The following is a 22,433-nucleotide window of genomic DNA, read 5'->3' as shown; positions in this document are numbered from 1 at the left end:
AGGGCTCCACCCATATGAGTTCCTCAACTCCTGAAAGCCCTCTCTTCCCCCGTGGGGCATTTGGCTTCAACATGGTCAGTGTCAAGGGGACACAAACCCTCAGTCTGAGGCACACATAAGCGAAACAGCTGCTGGCTTCAACGTTTGGTTTCAGTGCTTTGTCGCTTATGGCTGACTTCTCGTCCTCTTACACCCTTTGCTTCCTCTTGCTCTTTACCAAGTAAAATCACTTATCAATAACTTTGCGGGTTTGATTACACCAAAGTTCATGTTCTGTCTCACCTGCCTGTGGTGAAGGACTGATTGTCTCACTTGCACCCACTTATTCACTCAAGGAATATTGAGTCTAGAATGAATGAGAACCATGTGCTCTCACACAGACAGGAAAGCGTCTCAGAGCATACTTACATTACTCGACACTTCTCCTAACCACCGGCCCTCTGTGCTTCTTTTCTAGCAGCTGTCTTTCCTTACTGTGTGGTGACACACAGAATATCTGGTGTTCCCAGACCGACTCTGAGCTCCTGGGGTATAGTTTCTCTGGATAGCTTCATCACTGGATAGCTTCATAATTATGAGATGGATGTGTGTACGTGTGAATTCACATATATACATATAAGTATGTATATATATTTTTTCAGCTGAGTACTCATTTTGAGTACTTTCAGTTGCCCATATAGATCTGTATATGATATACATACATACATATATCCATATAAATGTATGTAATACCTGGATGTATATAGATATTGTCTATGTATATATACACATTTACTCCATCAACCTTGAATATATCAGTCCATGAATATTCATGTATCCCCAAAGAATGAACAAATGAGTTCTGCACAATTGTCTGTCAAAGTCTAAGTTACTAAGATTAATTCATTCTTTGATTTAACCAAAAATACTATTCAATAATTGAACAATTAAAATCATATGTACCAATTAATTTATTACGCATAAGAAAAATTATTATAAGCTCCCACACAATCTAAAGCCCATATAGAAACTCATGAGATCTTAATCCATCATCCTTTCTCACATTCCGTTGTTATTCCTGGTTCACGTTTAGGAGTTTCTCTATGCTTTTTCCAGTGGAAAGGAAAACAGGAATGTTAATCTCTAGTCCAAACAGTGGAAGCCTAGTATAGGAAATTAAAACAAGTATGTTTCGATAACTTATATAATCAAGGATAATATCAGGACAATATCCACTTGCAAACAAGAGCAGGAATAACGCATTAGGGACAGGAAGCAGTGTGGCTAGACTCAACCGAGATTTTGAGGGGTCTTGACTCTCTTGCTTTGTGTATGAATCTGTTTGTAGAGGGAAACAGATTTGTCCGGAGTCACCCAGCCACTTAGCTACTGAGTCGGGAGCGAGCATGTGTTTCTGATTTCGCAGCTCTCCTGTGAAGGAAGTGAAGCTTCATGTTATTGAAAGTCGAAGCTGAAGTGACACATAAGCTTCACTTCCTTAGAGTCTGCACACAGGAGAAAGGTTTAGAAAGTTTCTCTGTTATAAAGCCACTTTGTGTTTGTGTGAATACAGCGATCATGAGGCTTATGTAACTAATATTTGTGAGGCTCTCCCACATGCTTTTGAGATATAAATACTGCTCCTTCCACTAAACTTTCAGCATCTATGTAATTTTTAAAGTGCAGCAGAGCAAAGCACTAATATTTATCCAACAGCGTCTTTGCAATTACAGATCTGGGCTATAGTTTTCAGATTGTTCTCTTCTGGAACAACAGAGGGGATAAAAAACAACACAGGGGTCAAGGCTAGAATTTTAAGCCTAAATGGTTAACTACAATTGGGTAGGATTTTCTCCTCCCTGGGTTAACATCAGTGGGCATAAAAGTATACATTTCTACCTATGAGGCTTATGTTGCCAAGTCTATAGTAAAAAATTCAAACCAGAAGTTACCACTGCAAACTCTCTCTCTTTACCCTTTTTTCCTGCCATGTTAGTCTAGGTGAAATGCAGGGAGACAAGCCAATAGGTTGTCTGCTCTTTCTCTGGGTTCATGTGGAGCGCTTTCCATTTGAAACTGATTGGGGATCTTGTATTTTTTTAAGATTTACTTATGCATACAAAACTGGGGTACAGGCCTGAGGTGCAGGGGCGGTGAGAAGATTCACCAAGGCAATGGGGAGCAGAACAGGCCAACTGACGAAGTACACTGCTGAGGGGAGCAGCAGGCGGGTCAAGAGAGGATTGCAATGCTTTGTGGTTCAGCTCCTGGGTGGGGATCGAACTCATGATGAGGTGGCTTTAGCTTCTTAGTGCTGTGCTTTAACCCACTGCACCACTGGGGAGGGTCCCAGTCTTTTATTTTTTAAGATGGTGGGAGGAGGGGGAAATAAAGGGATAGATGTGATGAAGAGGAGAATCCCCAAGAAGGCAAAATAGCACTAGGCATAATGACAACTTGCTGGGAAGAAACAGGGGAAATGTTTAAGATATTATAGGGATATTTTCAACACAGGCGTCAGAGTCAAACTTCCACAGTTGAAGGCAGATGAGGACACAGGGGTCCTTCGTTTGAGGACAGGGATGTGAGGGGCCGTGCAGCTGAGCACAGAAGGAGTGAGTGCTCCCTGGCAAGGAAAGTCCTCCACCCCAGCCAAAAGGATATGATGAATTCGACGTCACACTCAATTTGTGAAAAGAGCTCTTGAAAAAATTAGGACAGTTTGCTTGTGCAAACTGTCAAAATGATGAATGAAATAGGTGTGTACAAGTGGGAAGGGGGGGGGATTGCTGACATAAATATATTAGCTTTCCACGTTTAGCTCCCCTAATATCACCGCTGTGTAGACAGAGCGACCAGGACTGCCAACTGCGAGATTTGGTTCATTTTCTTAACTGCATATGTAATCTTCAGACTATAATAAAATAGATTATCGAAAAACTGAGATCATCTAATTTCTTCATAAATTGTCTTCCTTCATCAGTTCAATAATATATAACTGTGATAATGGGTATTTATAGCGTGTCCCTTGCAAAATGGCCTTTGGGTTTCTTAACCTAATATAATAAACAGATAATTCAAATAAAAAGACAGCAGGGGCCAGTGGGAACCAGGCAAATAGGCCAAGAAAGGCAAAAATCCATACTCTGCTTAAATATATTAATAAAACAAAGGAGGGCCTGCTCTCTTTTCTAATGAATGAAAAATGCATTTAATTTAATCGGTTTTGTTGGAGAAATTATTTACCTTCACTTTCCCTCACACTGGAGCTCTGGCCTCTCCCGGAACTCACTGATCATCCGCACTAGCCTGGGGAGCAGGAGCCACATGGGCTTCTCCAGAAGATTCATGAGCACCCCATCTTTCCCTAAACCACCTCAAGCGCTCCCTTCTGCCCATAGGCTTCCCCTGGCTCTGTGGGCTCCTGACCAGCATTTTTATTTAGTAAGATCTTGGCTTATTAACCACACAAGTCACCCAGGTCAATCATGTCCCCTGAAAAGGATTCCAATAAATCCATCAAAGAGCTCCCCTCTTTTGCTCCCCCACCAAACTAACCACCAGCAGCAGCACCATCCTGCTCTCCAGGGAGGTCTCGTTAAACAGTTGGAGCATCTCACCCTTTTCCATGTTTCTGTACACACGTACACACGTACCTATGCAGGCTGTCACTTCATTTCGTTTGGGTTTGGGGTGCTGTTGTAATGTGGAGCAGAGCACCCCCAATGTCTTTCCCTTCACTTCTTCTCATTTTGTGCTTTCAGAGTACGCTATAGTCTGGCTTTCTCGCAATTGTTGTAATTCTAGTGTTAATGAACATTTCCCTAAGTGTTGTGAACTGTAATTAAAATAAACGAAGGTACACAAAAGTCAGAGTTTGGTCATAGGAGAAAGTAACAAGATTGCCATGACATAATTAACATTAAGGATAACGACTGAGAGAAAAAGTGTTAAGGACCAAAAATCACTGAAAAAGACGGGTCTCAGTCTTCAAACGGGTAGCTGAGGGAACTATTTCAAAATTCTATCTCTTTAAAACTGAGTATCTCAGTAAAAAGAAATAATTCATTTTAAAATGTGTTTGCTGTTGCCTTCATCCAGAATGATTTTGGCAACGACAGCAACAAAAAACCAGGATAAGAATCACTACCGTTATCGAGGAGATTCTATGTTTTTCTGTATAGATGCATCAGGTGCAGATTTTAAACTCTGAGAGAAAGTTCTCTTTTGGGAATATAGTCAAATGCTCCATCCCCCTACTTAGGTGGCGCTTCTATCAGTCCTGTTCTTATTTGTATAGTGTGAGGAATTACTCAGCTCGGGTTGCTGGCACACAAGCTCGGGTTGATGGCCTCAGTGGCAAATACCTCCTCACAGGCATGGCGGCTGGAAGTCCCAGATCAGGGGTTCTGGCGAGGGCTCTCCTCCTAGCTCGCAGGCGGCCCCTCCCCACTGTCTCCTCCCGTGGCAGAGAGAGTTCTGGCCTCTCACCTGTGCCTTTCTAATGGGAGGACTGACTTTCCTGACCTCATCTAAATCTAGCCACCTCCAAATGCCAAATGCCATTGGGTCCTAAGCTTCTTACAGAAGATTTGGGGAGACATCGCTCGGGGAGATCAAGGTTTGTTCTCTACGATATGCCGCCATGTTAGATAAAACAGCCTACTGAGGGTAAGACTGAGGGGTGCCTGGGGAAACAAGCAATAAATTCCTCAGTAGGTTTTCTGTTTCTACCGGGAGCAAAGCAAGCTCCGGTGAGGGGGAAGGTTTTCAGAGGGTTATTCAGATTAGGCACAACAGCACGAATTGAGAAAGAAGATGGCCGTGTTCGACTCCAACAGAGGTTGCAAAATCCGTTTCCTGGACTCAGGCATCTGCCTTCTTTCCCCTAATGCCTCGCGGTTTATTCTCAGCAAAAGAGGAAGGTCGCCTTGCCCTGGTGGCTCCTCAGCTCACGTGCGCCGCTCTCCTGCACATGCCCCTCCTGCGCGTGGAGCATCTCACTCACTCACTTCCGTCAACATTGGGTGATAGTCAAAATGGCCGCAAAGCAAAGCTGTTCCTCCCTGACCGGCCCCCTCTTCTGCTGCTCTTCCTTCCCTCCCTGATCCTCCTCCCTGAGAGGTCCCTCGTGGCCACTTCCCTCCTAGCTCTTCCCTCGACCCCGTCATCCCTGTCCCCACCAGCTCTCTGTTCAGATGTCCCTTCCTTTGACTTAATACGCAGCCCTTTCCGGTCTATCTAATGTTTCTCTACCGTACTTATCACCCTCTGGCATAATCTGTATTTTACTTATTAATAACGTCTTTCTGTCAGTTGCAAACTCTGCAGGCACCAGGAATTGTTCTCAGTCTTGTTTGCACTTACAGCTGCAGAGCAGGGAATAGTCTTGGAATGTTGTGTATTCACTGCCCATTTGTTGCACCAGCAAATGGTGGAACATGTGAGGGCTGGTAGGGACCCACCAGAGAGAACCCCTGGTTCCGTTTTACAACGAAGAAGAGACAGGTACTCCTTGCGGGGGGGGGCGGGCTTGAGGAGAAACATTTGTCCCAGGATTAATATTCAAAGTACCCTTCCAAGCAGCAACTGTCCAACAAATACCCAGACTAATTCTTGAGAGAAGGTTTTATCTTCACTGGCTTTTGTTCTCCCTAACTGTTAATATTATAAATTCCTGCATAAACCTGCAGAGAATAGGCAAGATGTTTAGCCTTGAAAATACATTCTGTGATTTTTGTTCTCATGAATTTGATCGGTTAATTAAATTTTATCGATAAGTTTCTTTGTGTGATTTTGAGCTTGCAGACAAACTGGCAGGGGTGGCAGGGAGAACTGGTTATTGGAGATTATTTTGCAATGGAGATCAAGACCAGCTCCCAGTCTATCCTGTTCAGGAAGCGATGTCTGGTGACATCTGGCCAGTGAGTGGGCAGCAGGTGGTTAAAAAGGTGAGAAAAAATCTAGAGAATTAATAGATTGAGCTCCCATGTTTTTTTCTAGATACAATTCTCAGAAACTCAAGGCAGAAAAGATAAGCCTTGATTGTAGCAAACCCAAACTACTCTTGGTCATATGCCATTTACTAAACCCAGAGAATTGCGAAGCAACTCTTTCTAGACCTAATTCCATTAGAAGGGTTGTCACACACCACAGCACCAAGCACTAGCTTCCTTAAACATAGATCCTGTCAGACTGAGGGGAAACTACTTGGGCTGGGAGACTTGATCCTGCCGTTCCCATAACCCCACCCTCTAGGGGGTCCTGCCAGTGAAATGGATCAGAGCACCAGTCTTTGGGGTCCCTGGAGAAGAGTGTTGAAATCCAAGTTTAGGTCATAAGAACAGATGAAGGGTCTTGGTCGGAGGGTTTATCGCCCATGGGGAGCAGTGAAAGGCACAGCTAGTTATGATTATTAACCTCACTGAGCTCAGCCAGGAATGTGTTGAATTGATCCTAATCCAGAAAAACTGGCAACAGCCCTCAGGCTCCTGACTCTCTGAATTCGCTCTGGGCTTTTTCAAACACAATGTGATTTTTTTTTTTTTTTTAAAGAAATCACAGTGTGACTGTTCACTGGCAGAGAGAAGCGTGTTATTTTGCAGAAGTGCCCATTTGAGCTCAAATAATTTAATAGATATAAAGTGGTCTGTGATTATCAGCACATTATGAAAGAGGGACAGATCGCTCATCAAGCCTTCTCTCTTTGCAGGTCTACTTTTACTGGATTTGTCGGGACCCCAGTTCTTTTGAATGGTTTGCTGATCTCTTACTCTCTCTGGAAACACGCATGAGTGAACAAGGGAGAGCTCACTGTCTAAGTTATCATATATTTCTCACTGGATGGGATGAAAACCAGGTATTGACATGACTCTGAGAACAAGCAATATTATCTAACTTGCCTCATAATAGAGTCAAGAGAAAGAAAGAAAGAACTTCAATAGTGAGCAATATAGTTATCTGGTAGCATGAAAGAATTATTGCATTTTTTATGTTCTTAAGTAAGAAAGGAGAATAAAACCAGATTAGAAAGAGCTATTCAAATTGTAACAATCAAAGCACTACAGATAACTTGCTGGAGAATAGAAAAGAAGATAGGGAAAGCAGTTGGTTAATGGAAGACAATTCTTGGGAATCCAAGAAATAAATATGATGTCACAAAATGTTGTATTTGCATTTTAGTGACATCAAGCAAATATTATTGACTGGCTGTTATGTCTCGTTGAGTTCCTAATTGGTTCCAATTCTATGCTTTATGTTGTTCAGCATTAGGCAGAAAGATTCCCAGGTGTTTACAGCCAATATTTTGTATTGTAAAGTATGTGTGCTTCTACAGAAAGTAATTATGTCAAATACATGATTTATCTAGAGATTTCCTTTTCTTAAAACATGTCTGAAAATTGTATACACATGTGCTTATTTGTCTAAGATCAAAATGATCTTCTGTTATGACAGGTTTCTGCAGAATACTGTATTAATGAAATATTAAGAGTTGATCAAAAATAGTGTATATTAAAGTACTGCATGACTAGTATTTCAGTGTTGACAATATTGAATGGTAACGATTAAATTTTAAATCTTTTTTAACTCCTCAAATATGGAAGACAACAATGAAATGATTGCTAGATTATGAAAGTGTGTTGTAATCAGCATTTCTGTAGCAGCTACTATTAATATTTACTTTAAGGAAAGTGTGTTTGAGCTAAGGAGATTTGCATTAATCACTAAATTTACAAACGAATGCTCCTGCATGTCTGTAAGCTTTCTCCTGTGCCTGCATCCTGTCTCTCTCTCTCCCTCCCTCTTTCTCTCATCTCCATCACTTTTTCTCTGTCAAAACACACACACACACACACACACACACATCCCATATAGGCCCAATAGAGCATCACTGTAATTTGTCTCTGCTTCTGCAAATGAATAATAAGACTGGGCTTGAAATTCAGTAGCTAAATGAATTTTTAGCTTCCTCTTTGTAAATTCTTAAACATTTATTCCTCTGAGATAATTTGAAATATAGATTTCCTGGGAACAAGGCTTGAAACTTCTTAATGAATTAAATAGTGTTAATTATGTGTTCCCAACAAACATTTTCCTTACTCAAGTGGGAATTTTGACTAATGATCCATTTGGTGAAGTACAAACCCAGCTTTGGCTTTGGCTTTCTAGAACCACCTTGCTCTAAACGAGAACACCATGCTGTCAGCTAGGACATTGGGTAGCTATGAAGCAAAGGCTCACTTTGATTTTGTGAAACACACCTCTGCCCCATCACATCACTGCCACTTCCATGAGTAAATACAATATACTTTTCCAAATACAAGTAAATTAAAATAGATGTGTTCTTAAATTTTTACCATGACATGTTGAAAATTCTTTAGACACTCACATTTCCGGGGGAAAAAAAAATAATTGGTACATTCTGTCAGTAAAGAATCAAGAGACTGTTTTAGAAATAGCCAATTGTTAGACTGAATTCAACAACCTCGAAGTGGCAGAATGACAGGAACAGAAGGGACAGATGGGAAAGGTATTTTGAAGGGCAAATTGACAGTGTTTGGAGACTAATTGCACACCAGGCTGAGAAATATGTAACAAATATATTCCAAATGTTTCAACATCAGTGATCAGTAGCTCAGCAATACCTCTAACAAGATTAGGAAAGGCCCTTTTATTCTATTAAATGACGCACAATATTTTTGTCAAGGATGCGAAGACCCTTGTCAACCTGGCATGCCCACTTGTTCCAGCCCCTCCCCCCACATCCCACTGGACTGGAGCCACGGTGCCCTGCTCATTCTCCCCTCAGGGCCACCTGGGTGCTTCTCTGTCACTAACTCCCTGGTGCCCCCCCCACCCCTGTCTGCAGCGTGGACCCTACCTCAGAGCCCAGTCCTCTGAGAGCCTGCTGCGGTTTTCTTAGTGGAAACGTCTTGGGCTTCACCAGAGTCATTGGTGTCCTTTTCCAGAGCTTTGTTTCTATCTCTAGTTAACAAGAATCTTGCTGATCACAATAGCTGCCCTCACAGGCTGCTCCTCCTCGGGAGCAGTTCTTCACAAAGTAGAGGTTTTCTCTCTTCTCTGTACCACCCCATTTGCGGCACACTGCTTGCCTGTAGATCTCACTCAAAAGCTGTATGTTGAAGTATCTTTAAAAAAAAAAAAGATTTGTTTATTTATGCGTACAGAACTGTGGTATAGGCCAGAGGTGCAGGAGTGGTGAGAAAATTCACCAGAAACAGAGCGGGAAGCAGACCAGGCAGATCGACGAAGTACACTGCTGAGGGGAGCAGCGGGCAAGACAGGAGAGGTCTGCCGCGCCATATGGATCTCCTCCTGGGCCAGGGATCTAGCTCTCACTGAAATGGTGGCAGCTCGTTTGCAGTGCTGTGTCCTAACCCATTGCGCCACCAGGGAGGGCCTGTAGAAGTATCTTGATGCACAAATTATTTGAGAATTGGCATGATTATCTTATCTATGATGATCAATTTGGAAGAATTGTGTATACTCTGGGGAGTTTGAGACGTAGGACTTTTCTCACGAAGGAAGATAGAGCTTAGGAGAGAATTTGGCTTCAACTTTGTAGATTATGCTACTTGGGTCATGAAAAATGGAAGCTTTTTGGAGAGTTCTGGTCCAAAAGTGGTACAGATTGCTGAGAATAGAGAATGGAAATGTAGCAAAATTTCTGAGACAGAAGTAAATATATAAGATAAAAAATCTAAAGTTTCTTCCTTGAATCAAAAAGAAAAATCAGAGAAGTCAGAGAACTAGGATTCTACAGTGCAGCTAGACTCAAGAAGGAGAAATGTCCAGCCATTGGTGGAGAAACTAAGGAGAATAAGCTCTCAGTTGGTCATTACATTGGGTACTTAGTCAAAACTACCTTGACTGTCTGTATTCTTCTTCGGCCCTCAGCTACACAGCTTACTGTACAGCCCCAGCCAAGTCTATCATTAAGCAAAGACATTGTGGGATTGCAGTGCCAGACTCTGACCTGGAAGCTAATGCAACTCTGGAATTCCAGCTCTGATAACGGAGCCTGCCAGTTTCTAAAGTCCATTCCTCAAATAACAACTCATACCTGACTCATAAACTCTTGTCTCATACTTCTGCCTTGATGAACCTGCCTCATAAGAAGGTCCGACCCACCTCTCTCCTTGTCTGGACTCCAGTTCCCAAAGTTGGTTATATCAGTGGCCTTGTTTCCTGGGATCAGACTTACCACAGGGATTTCCTATGGTTTAGACTTCTGAGATTCTGTCATCTTCAAGGTTCTTCCATTGTTCTCCACTCCACCTCCCTGTTTCTGGATTCTTAGATAGAGTGTTAAGTCCAGTCATGGAAGTCAGGGCAGTCGCAGAATCCTGGGGTAAAGTCATGTCTAGCAAGGGTATAACCCAATTGGTCAAGAACAAGAAGAGGCAGAAAATGTAAGTAAATGGAGCACCAATGGACACAGCATGTGAGCTCAAAGAATGGTGTATGGGTCTAAGGGATAAGCTCAGGGGACACCACACCCCACAAGGTAAGAAGGAGGCAACCAGAATTCACCAGGAGCTTATACAATTTACAGCAGCTTTTAAAAAAGTCATCATTAAGCAGCATTGGTAGGCCCAGGCTCTGGTTTATGAGCTTAGTATTTGCTTATTCTCTAGTTACCTGTCGCCTGGATATAGTCGTGTAATTTGAAAGCAAATGGCAAGCACACTCTTGCCGTGCTCTGGCCACCTGTTCTGTCTGCCAGACCCCACTGTATCCAGCCCCCAGACAGTACATTCAGATGATCTGCACCCCATGACCAGGCAGTAGGGCCAGCGTCTTCTGGGTAAGGCCTATCACCTCAGTCTGTCAGGGCCTCCCTCACATTCACAAAGGTTAATATTCAATGAAAGGGGATAAAAGTCAGGATTATTTTTGAGAAGTTTGGCAGAAAAAGAGAAGTAGCTTAGTGCTTGTTTTCCCTTAACCATATCTACTATATTACACTCATTTTTTACAAGACGAAAATACCCATTCTAGCATCATGTGCTTGTGTATCTACCACGTGTAAAGCATTTTTGCTTCGACAACGCCCAAGGCGGAATACAAAGAGAAATGAGAGCAGATGCCTGTCCTGAAGTGTGCAGTCAGTGAGGGCTGATGGTAATGAGGAGCCATTCGAGCCCCACAAGAAATTGGTTTGTGAATTAGATCTATAAATGAGCATAATTACTTCATCTTTCATTTAGTACAGTTCTTTACTTTTTTCTTCCTGTCATCTGATACCACAATTTTTGCTTTAGGCTATTTACATAGCTTTACATTGGGATGAAAATACTGATGTGATTACGGGGTTAAAGCAGAAAACCTTCTATGGAAGACCCAACTGGAACAAGGAGTTTCAGCAGCTCGCCTGCAATCACCCACGGTAAGGAACTGACATGGTCTTTTTCTTCTGCCTACTGGGAACCTCCTGCAGAAATGCCAGTTGCTGCTGAAATAGAAAGTTCTGGACCATGAGCTACTTTACCTACACTCATGGGCATCTCATTCATTGAGAGAGAAAACATGGGCCTTGGTTAGCAAGGGCAGTCAGTGGATATTTCAGGATCCATAACACCCTCTGAGACTGGCTCAGAATAGCAGACAATTTTCAGTAAAATTTAAAAAACTCATTGAAATAAACTGAGATTCTTATCTCTTCAAGAATTCTTTAGTGAACACAGATGACTTCTAATTACCCACATGCAGAGTTCACTTCTGTCCACTTTAAACTGTGACATGTCTAGCAAAGCAGACAGGAAATGTTTGAGCCCAGGCAATGATGAAGGGTGGGAATTAAAGAGCCAGCAGTCCAGGGTGGCTCTTTAATTGCCAGGGTGTAGATCCTGGCCCTGCCATTACCATGAATTTACCTGGTACAGATTATTGTTGGCACTGACTGGGTCTCTTCTGTAATCTGCAAATAATAATAATGCTGACCTCTTGAGTTCTATGAGTATCAAATGAGAAAATACGTGTAAAGTGTGCTCAAAACACTCAAATACAGGTAGTATTTGCTATCATCATCATCAACAGCAGCAGCAGCTGTAGTAGGTGCCTACCGCCGCTGTGATTTTGTCATAATAAACTTCTCTGCGGATGAGAAAAGCATGTGTTCTGGGCCCCTGAGACAGGCGTTAGGCCTATGTTTTCCAGTTCTAGAAGTTGCTGGCTATGTGAACTTGAACAAAGTAGCTTATCTAAGCATTTTGACCACATCATAAAATGTGTATGATATTATACATTCACAGCATTGTTTTTATTGGCATAACAAAAACAGTACTTTGCTGAACTTGGTCAAATATGAAGTACTCATGCAAAATTGTTATTACATGACCTCTGAATTGGTCTTTGTTTTGAACCCCCATCATCTGCAATTCTGAAAAGTCAACATGCTTTAATACTGTCTTCAATTAAATAATAGCTTCCATGTTTTGAGGAGAGACATGGAGATGGAGAATGGAGGGATTTTGCCATGTAAATCACTAGGAAAGAGCAGAAGTTCAACACATGTGGAGGTCCTAAGGCAGCAGATACTGCTCCTGGCTTGAGCCAGGACACCAGAGTCATTGGAAAAGAGTGAGTGAAAAGAAAAGTTCCAGGAGAAGGTACTCAGTGGGAGGACATTACAAGTCCCTGAATTTCATTCTGAGGAGAAACAACTTAATGGTTGAATAGAGGAATGGTGTTTAATGGGCTCACTCTTGCTGCTGTGAGAGTAGATTATAAGAGGCAGACGTGCAGAGGCTGGTGAGGAAGTGTGCAGTGGTCGAGGCTTGATTTAGCAGGGACAGAAAATGAAGATGGAGACAAGCAATTGTATTTGGGACCTTCTTTGGGGGGTGAGCAGATATGAAGTTCTTGCTGATGGATTGAATGGGAGGCCAGTACCAAGCTTGAAAGGAACTACCACTTACTAACACTGGGTTACCTAAAGAGGGACAGGATAGCAAAAGTGGGGTTACAAGAGTTGTAAATTTTTACATTTTTAGTGTAAGGTGCCATTTACATCCAAGTGAAGAAGTCGAGTAGGCAGATAATGACTTAGGGACCCAGAAGACAAATTGAAGCTACACATTTGGGAGGTGTCAGCCTGTAAACTGTGTTTGGAGCTATGACAGTGGGTGACATGGACAAAAATGCATGTAGATCAACAGGAGTTCTGGAAACTATGATATTTGGAGGGTAAAGAAATATAGCCCCTATTTTTAGTTTATGGTGTTTAACACATATTACTTTTAGGCATTTTGTTAACCTTATCATTTAGGTCTTCTATATCCTCACCTTTGTTCTTCTGTCCATTTTTTTTCCAGTATTGAATCACTAAGAGAAAGTTAAAATTTATGCGGGTACTTCTGATTAATTCTCTAATTACTGTGATTTCCCTATGATCTTCTCATCTCTCTTGCCAGTGCAGGTACTGTCACTTTGTCTTCTTTTACAGGGGCTTTTGCTCCGTTAAACTTTTTGTAGTTATTTATCATATTTTCAGCCTTATGGAATACTTTTCTGCAGTATAATCTCTTTCTCATCAGTTTGGGTACTTATTCTAATATTTTCTTATATTTCTCACTGACATGTGGGGCTAGAACCAGCTCTGAAATTCTGTCTGCTCTCCAAATGTGGGTGCTTCAAACCCATGCCAGCCTCTGGGAATCTCAGAATCTGTTTCTCCTGTGATTCCCTACCCGACATCCAGTCCTACTCCGGAAACCCCAGACTTCTCTGAGCCCTATCACTGTCTTCACTGTCTTCACTCCCACCCATCAGGTGTTTGTCCAGAAGCAGAGAATGAATGACTCAGTTTACCTATTTCATATTAAAGGTTATCAGTAGAAAAGATAACAAATATTACAAACTCCTGTGTTACCACTGCAATGAGGTTTTTAATCAAATTTTCTTTTTGGAAAAAAATCTGTTCTTCTGATAACTGTTGGACACTCCATTTCCAGTGATCATGGAGTGAATGTTCCCACTCAGCAGGTTCTGACACAAGCATGCATCTTGACAGAAAACTCTTATTATGACATCTCTCATTACACATGTGTCTTTTGCTAACACACAAGCTGGGCAGCCTAATGGGGCAACCTTTCAATACAAACTACTTCATTATCTCCCTTCCCTCAGAAAGGTGTGAACTAGAAACACAGTATGAAAAACTTGAGAGAGGAACTGAGTTTGGACAAACTCAACTCCCAAAGTTATGTTGGATTGTGCTGGCATGGTAGTCTGTCTGGTTTTGCAGGAAGTGAGGACCAGGGTACAGTTTGAAGGTGGGAAAGTAAATGTTACTTTTCTCCTTGCCCTGTAAGAAAGGAGCCCATTCCTCTTGAGAAGCCATCATCACAGTTCAGAACATAGACAGACTTCTAGCCTGGTTGAATTTTTCAGCATAGTAGTTGTGTAACAGTCTCTTTTGAAGGATGATTTCATTTCTTACAGGATAGAAAAGATCCCCAAGATTTCGATGTCACTGACCCAAGCCTCTCAATTGACTTTCTAACCTCAAATTTCATAAATCCCATACTTGTAATAGCCTTATACTCTACAACTCTGTGACTTGTAACTTAGCTCCAGCGATCAGTGTAATTAATATCAGACACATGTAGGCAAAGATAGATTATTATTTCATCCCTGGTCTGAAAAAAAAGCAAGTCACCCATAAAGAACTTAGCACCACCCTTCTAAGAGATTTTTAAATGACCTCCTTAAAATAATCTTGTTTTCTGCTGTGTTAAAAAAAAAAAAAAGATTTATGTTTAATGAAGCTTTTAATGAAGAAATCTCGGAAAGAGAATGCCAATAAAATCTAATTTTTAAACAAGAAAATCTAATATTGAGAAGTATTTCAATATCCTGGCCTTTGTCCAGATATAAATGAAACACACAATCCAATTATTGCTTTGCACAAAGGACAAAGTAACATTAATTTTCCTCAAGATGGTTATTAAGGAGATAAACAGTATGTTTTCCCCTTATTATGTCAAGGATATGTTTGTTCCCAAGCCTACTTGGCTACTCTTCTAAGACAGGTCTGGCTTGTCATTAGCTCATATCTTTTGGCAAAGATGAGTCAGAAAGAATTGGTGGATTTGTCCATGGCCTCAGAAAAGGTTCTTTGTTCTTGAGGGCCTTTGAAGTAGGCTCTCAACCATTTCTATTCATCAGTGCGAAGCCAAGGATTCTTAGGGCTTACTCTTAAAAACATTTACCTGTTCACTCAATGCTGGAGTTAGCACTTGTTCTAAGAAGGAGTTAAATCAAAAGAATAAAAAAAGGGGCAAAAATATTTTTTATAGAACATGAAAAACAGCACCAAAAATAAAGCTCAAGGGAAGCAGATCAAAGAGAATAGTGCAAGCTCTGAAAGAACCAGAAAATTGCAGAAATAACAGTAATAGAGAAACAAATTGACGGGCTTCAAAATGAATACAAATAAGGGAAGGGGAAGAAAAAAATTAAAAAGGGATCAAAAGCTGAAAGTGGGCAAGTGTATCCCATTGTTTTTATTTGCAATTAATTTTCATAAGTATATCAGCTGTATTGCAAAAACACGAGTATAGTTTTAAAAGAAGATCAACAAATACCAAGTGGGTTTATAAAAAGTAAGTCTTTGACTGCTACACCCTAAGCCACGTGTATGTGGCAACTGTTGTGTATGGCTTAAGTTAGACGAGCACAGAAAGTGCTCTAAACATAAAAACAATGGAAACTGTTCTCCTAATTAAAGTACAGTAGGTTAATTAAATGCATGCCTTGAGATCTGTCTTGCTAATCTATAGAATTGTTCATGTATACAAAAAAGGAAGCTGCATTGCATGTTTTCGTGAACATTCTCAATATGTTCCCGAGCTTTAGACAAATGTTCAGAACTTCAGTGCATCGTTTCCCAAAAGGTAGGCAGAATGAAAATAAATATATCTTTGTCACATTGTAGCTAACTCTTGATAAACACACATTGTACCTGTCCTCAACCTTCTGGATTTGTGGACCAGTTGTTTTGAATTAATTGAATAAAATGCCTTTTCATAGAACTTCCATCTTTGATCTTGCACTTCACTAACATTTATAGTTTGCTACCTCTGATTTGTCTACTGATAATTTGCCTGCGCCTTGTAGGTGGAAAACTATGCAATTAATAACCATAAAAAAAAATTTGCAGATTTAGCCATTTTCCTCAAAACTTCAGTAGAAGTGTTTCTTTAGTCTTGTAGAGGAAAGTAAAGATGAGCATGGAACTGCCTTCAGGGGGCCAGTGCAACCCAACCTGATGAGGAAGGAAGATGTTGACTTTCCATATAATTGGGAGCATCTAGTCCATTTCACGGGCCTGTTATTTTCAGAAACGCAAAAATACCTGTGTGCTAAATGGAGCCAGCGTGTCCATCTGGAGCATCCCCAGGCCTCTTGGTGTGTACATATGGGCAGGGTGTTTTAAAATGATATCTTTCGAAATGAACACTCTGCTTATAGCATCGGGGCCTCCTACTTAACAGGATATCCTCAGTGTTCATTTTATGACTAACATGTTTAGAATTGTCAAAGAAATAGACTTAAATGGAAGTCCCACACATGATAAATTATAGCTGCAAGAGAAAAAACAAAACCACCATAAACTTATCACGGGGATATTGTTAGCATAGTTACATGGAGCTTTTCCACCCGAGGACAGGCTGCTCTCCAGTTCTAATCAAGAACATTCCATGGAAAGTACTTGTATTTGCATGAGGGGTTAAGAACTGTGGGTGAGCACAAGGAGGAGCTAGTGTTACTCTGTAGTTTCTTGGATGTTGCATCATCATCCATGATATGGCAAAATCTCCTGGGGTTTTTCCATAGAAAGATGTCTATACTTCAGCCATTTGTCAGCAAGAAGGAGGAGCGAATTGGCAGAAAACAGCTCTCTCTTTCCCTGAGAGCCTGTCCACAGTCTACTACTTTTCTACTTCTTTCCTTTATTTGACGCTACAGTCCTCAGGGGCAGCAGCTATTTCTATGGGTCTGGACTGAGCACCTGGCCAGCATTAGCAAATGAAGGGGTGGTGGGGTGGATGTGGAAACCAACAAGGGCCTTCACACTCACCAAAGAGGATGTGGAGCTGGTGGGAAAGGAGCAGGGGAGTGCGATGGCAATGAGCAAGCACTGTTAGGGACGGCGTGTTGTAGTCCGTAATAAATAGCTGAGTTATTAAGAAGCAGAGAAAGGTACCCCGGCAGACTGCTACAAATCCACCGGGAGATGGGGTTAAAAATGGCCAACACAAGTATCATCTGTGGTTATGAAAAAGAAGGTGTTGTGCAAAATATAATTATGCACTGAATCATTTGGAGGCATTTCTAATAAAAAACATTCTCCAGGAGAGTATCCAAAAGTGGTGTCCATTGTCTGAGACCCAGTTAGTACACGCTCATTCTCTTCTTTCTAAGCCCCCATAAATCCACAGGAAGCTTCTGTTTATCGATTTTATTTGCTGAATGCACTCAGGGTATAAAGTAATTTGATTTTTTTTAATGGGGTTTAGGGTCTGCCCCTACAGGGTTATAACTTACCACGCATAAAAGTCAACACATAAAAACAAACATACAATTTAAAGAGAAGAGAGCACAAGGCGGGAGTGCAGCGAGAGGGTGGGCGGCCCCTGGGCGCATGCTCGCCCGGCTGCTTGCCCTGCGCAGACCCCCGGTGAGTGACATTTGGGCGCCTTTCGTTCAAGGCTTCTCTGACCTGTTTTGCAAAATGCATCAACCCCACAGAGAAGACCCAGAAGTTATTTAGCAAATGCGACGGGGGACGGGAGGATTTTCTTTATCACTTAGCAGAGCTGAGAATAATGCTGTGAAGGTTAGGCATGTTTGTGGTCTGTGTAAAATTCGTCCTTTTCTCATCAAAGTCAGCGGCTCCCACGATCAATGCTGCTGGCGTTGTCCCTGAGCCAAGTCCTCGCGCGGGCGCAATCCTGCAGGCTGTAAACTGGAGAATGATGCCTCCTGTTTTTATACTTCTTTTACAGGGAATCTTTTTTTTTTTTTTTAATTCTAAGCAATCGTGGGTAATTAAACTTTATAGAAGATTTTTTTCTTTACCAACCTCATTAGGGTTCTGTTACCCTTAGCCACAGCCTCGTAAAAGCGGGAAAAACGCTGCTGCATCTCTGCCTCCATTGCCTGTACAGTCTCTGCTCCGTGACTCACAACCTGCTTTTAGAACGAGTAATCAGACTTGAAATCAGAAATGCCGAGAGGGCTGAGCTGAGCAAGGCAAGTGACGCAGAGCACGGGGCCTGGGGACGACAGACTCAGCCCCTCCGCCTTAGCAGGAAGTAGAGAATGGGTGACCGGACTTCGTGAGGCCTTTTGGCGTTCATGTCACCAAGACGGTGACATGAATCAAAAATGTGTACTGAGCTGCGTGGTGCAATAGCCAGAGCTTCCAAGCATGAGAGGTAGTGCCACCTGCTAGGGCTTTCGGGGTGCAGCTGGCAGTCGAGCTGCTGGGGCTTTCAGGGTGCAGCTGGCAGTCGAGCTGCTGGGGCTTTCGGGGTGCAGCTGGCAGTCGAGCCCTTTGAAATGGAGTCTTCCAGGTCGGCATCCAAGGGCCTTCTTGGGTCTGCAAACAGTCTCGGTGACTGCAGAGGGAAGGGCCATCCCAACCTGCCTGGGAAGGGCCAGTGAGCATCTCTTTGTGATGCTGGCACTAGTAGAAATATACGAACACGGCGACAGCACCTTTGAACCTAGGTGCAAGGTACCTCTGGACATCAGATGCCACACCCCACTGTGAAGCCTATCTGGGGAGGGTTTTGTCCGCCCCGCTCAGGTGTTTCAGTCCGGGACTCAAAAAACCAAGAGCTGGAGTGCTGGTCCAAGAAGTGTGTCATCATCCCTGGGTTAACAGACACTGGCATTTTCTCTTTGGCATCGGGGGGTAGGCGGCATCCTGTGGGTCCTGACAGAGCAAGTCTGGTGCCCACAGGGAGGGCGGCTGGGCGGTGGTGCTTACCCAGTTCCCACAGAGGTCTGGGACAGATGCTGGAAGTTTCTTCATCTCACAGATAAGGAAATGGGGCCTTTGAGGAGATCACTGAGATGCCTAAAGCTCCCTGCAACAAAGCAGTGGAACCAACTGCTCTCTCCACCATCTTTTTCATAAGCACCTTAAAATTGCTTCATTCATAGACTCATTTTTTGGTGGGAAATAGTTTCTATAAAAGCACTTTCTTGAGGTTAGCCGTGGGAATGATATCATAAAAAATACTACTTACACATTTTAAACATATTGTCATTTACAAATGAATCTACTCAGGAAGTTCCTTTGAAGCTAGAGTTTGAAATGCAAGTGAACCATCAATTTCTACCATGGTATTAGGGGCCTGGAACACATAATTAAAGTGTGGGTACAGTACACACCAGAGAACCATGTTAACAGATCAGCTAATAAGAACAAGACAATAGAAACACTTCTCGATAGAAACTAGGTGTGAATCTAGTTGTTTAGTGGCCTCACCCTGGAGTCCAGGAGTTTCTCTAAGACAGTGGTTGACATGACCACACTCTTCCATGTTACCTGGGGTCTCACTGAAAGTGCTTTCCTGAGTTTTGAATCTGAAAACCTATGTTTTAACAATCTACCTAGATGATTTTATGTCCAGAAAAATTATGAGAACTGGGGCGGGGGTGGAATTACCTTTAAGATTTAAGATTTATTTATTTATGCACACAAGAGCTAGGTGAAGGCCAGAGGTGTGGAGGGTGAGAGAATTTACCAGAGACAGAGTGGGGAGCAGAACAGGCAGAATGACAGAAATACACTGCTTGGGGAGTTGACCTCTAGCTAGTGCTGCAGTAGCTGCTGATAGCGCCACAGTGCTGAGAGTTAACCCCTCGCACCATTAGGGAGGCCTTAAAAGAAATTTTGGTCTAGAATAACTAATTCAGCTTGAGCCAGAGATTGGAAAAATGCTACAAAGGCTGATTCAATGCAAGGCCAGGGGAAACGTGGTCTCTGTACACCCTCTAGAGACTGGCTCCTCCTAACTTCCAGAGACAACCTGCATCTTTCCACCCAGACATTTTTCCTGTACCTGAGCCAGCAGCTGTGTGCACTCGGGACCACCTGGGGCCTACTTGGCCCTGGCACAGTCACCTCCAAATACCCCCAACCCAGTCTCCTGAAACAACACGATCATAGGTGGAACTTTTGGGTGACTTCATTCTCGGTCACAGCTTTTTCCTTTCTGACTTTCTTCTTGACCATCTTTGCAAATTCCAGCAAGAGAAATGTACTAAGCTGTTATTATTTAGTGTGAATTTCATTATCTACACAGAGACAGGGTGGGATGGGGCATTAGTAACCACTGGCACCCTGAAAAACTTTTCAAATGCTTTGTTGCATTTTGCTTTCAAATAAGCATTTTGCTTTCAAAGTTAGATAGTCCTGATCTTTGTTTTTCACATGTAGAGACTGAGATCCAGCATCTTGACCAAGACTATACAGGTAATAGTCAGCAAGGTCATTTGTGCATTCAACAAACACGTATGGTCTGTGGCTGGGGGTACTGTCCCTGGGGGGTGGTGTTACAATGACCATCTTCCCATTTTGTGATGAGGAAAAGAGGGTACTCAGCCCCAGTTCCTGCTCACAGGAAGCCTGTATCTGGTCACCAACCCAAGAGGACACTAACTGAGGTCACCTGACAAAAAATCTAGGCAAGATCCCCTCAACGTCAAAATCCCCTCTCCCGTTGGCACAGCCCTGTCCATCTCAACCTTCTCAGGTCTACCTGCCTGTGTGATTCAGATGTCGAAGGCTCTGTGAATCTGTGAGAGGGTATGGAGCTCAAAGTAAGAAAAGTGACTCTAAGTTCCAATAAATGTGCCAATAAAACTTTATTAAAGGACACTGGAAGTGGGTAGGGAAAGATAAGAAAAAGTCCCAGGCACAAACACTTGGCTGATTGTGTCATCTGCTCTGGCCACCCTTGCCCCGTGTGACATGCCCCTTCATCCTCTCCTGCAGCAGCAACATCGGTGTGTTCTTCTGTGGGCCCAGAACGCTCTCAAAGACGCTTCAAAGCATGTGCCGCCTATATTCGTCAGCCGACCCCAGGGGGGTCCATTTTTACTACAACAGAGCAAGCTTCTAGACTTTGGGGATAAAACTCACCAATTGTGTAAGTGACTGCATTGTAGCGGTCAGAGGGTGGGAGACTTTTCCTGTAGGAGTCAAATAGTAATTATTTTAGAGTCTGTGAGCCATATGGCTCAGTCACAGCTAATCAATTCGGCCATGACCATGGACTAAAATTACCACCAAAAATACACCAAATGAATGGTTCCAATAAATGTGCCAATAAAACTTTATGAAAGGACACTGAAATAGAATTTCACATAATTTTCCCGTGTAATAAAATATTCCTTTTTTTTTTCAGTGATTTAAAATTGCAAATCCTTCTTAGTTTGAAGTGAGGAGGGAGCCCAATGGACTGGGCTAGAGGATTAATTGGAATTTGATAGTGAGTGTGGTGAGATGATGATATTGGTAACATATGCAGTGTGACAGGTTAACAGTATCTCAATAAACATATTTTCAAAGAAAATAATTTTTTAAAAGGTGAATCTCAGTTCGTAGTTACCTAAAAACAGTGCGCCAGTAGATAGTTTCTGGAACCAGAATAGAAGTCATCATTGGCTCTTTTTTTTTTTTTTCTTTGATTGAGGTAACATCAGTTTACTGTACAGGGTTCAGAGCCATAGATTCACATCTTCAGATGTGTAAAATATTATCACACCACAGCCACCACCAAAGCCCCATAATCCTCCACCACATTCCTCCCCTCTTCGCTCTCCACCCACTCCCTCTTAGAGCCTCAATTTACAGTCAGACTCTAGGGGCCGCTAAACTAGTTTTCTTGCGTCACGTTCTGCTCACCGTGGAGACTGGTGTGGCTACTGGCTCCTTTAGAAGTCATTTCAAATTTCTATCACCTTGATAACAGATATTTGCCTTGTATCCAAACCTGATCTTTTCTGCTTAAACTAAAGCTCTTTTGTGCTTTTTGTCATCCTCTATATACCTAAGAAATCAGCAATAGGAGTTATCTTTCACAAAAATCCTTTATATACTTGGAAATGATCTAAAAATCATCCCTTACCTGTCCCTTTTCTAGTCCAAACAATACTGGATTCTCAACCCTTCAGCCTAGGATATTTATTTAGCCCTTCAATCATTTTCATTGCTCTTCTTCAAATCCATTTCCATTTCCTCACATCCTTTAAAATGTGCTGACTAAAATGAGGCATAATGTTCTAGTAGGGAAAAAAGCTACTGTGTAGAAGAGTCAAATTTGAGACCTGTATGCCATGCTTTTCAATGTAACAAAATTGTTTGCCATCTTTCTTTTATTTTTTAGGATTTTATTTATTTGTGCATA

General features: G+C 42.2%; 1 protein-coding gene across 1 annotated transcript in view; it reads left to right on the top strand.

The window, feature by feature from the left end:
- The window catches only part of NOX3 (NADPH oxidase 3), a 53,818-nt gene extending 32,672 nt beyond the window's left edge, over positions 1–21,146 (top strand). Inside the window, exons 11-13 of the mRNA XM_004674155.1 lie at positions 6,692–6,838; positions 11,265–11,389; positions 21,020–21,146. Coding sequence (XP_004674212.1) covers positions 6,692–6,838; positions 11,265–11,389; positions 21,020–21,146 — 399 coding nt within the window. The remainder of the gene's footprint in view (positions 1–6,691; positions 6,839–11,264; positions 11,390–21,019) is intronic.
- Positions 21,147–22,433: the final 1,287 nt, after the last annotated feature.

Source organism: Condylura cristata, unplaced genomic scaffold, assembly GCF_000260355.1.
Source record: "Condylura cristata isolate star-nosed mole 26May11 unplaced genomic scaffold, ConCri1.0 scaffold00001, whole genome shotgun sequence".
Taxonomy (NCBI): Eukaryota; Metazoa; Chordata; class Mammalia; order Eulipotyphla; family Talpidae; genus Condylura; species Condylura cristata.
The sequence above is the reverse complement of the archived record's forward strand: the minus strand, read 5'-3'. Positions and strand labels throughout refer to the sequence as shown.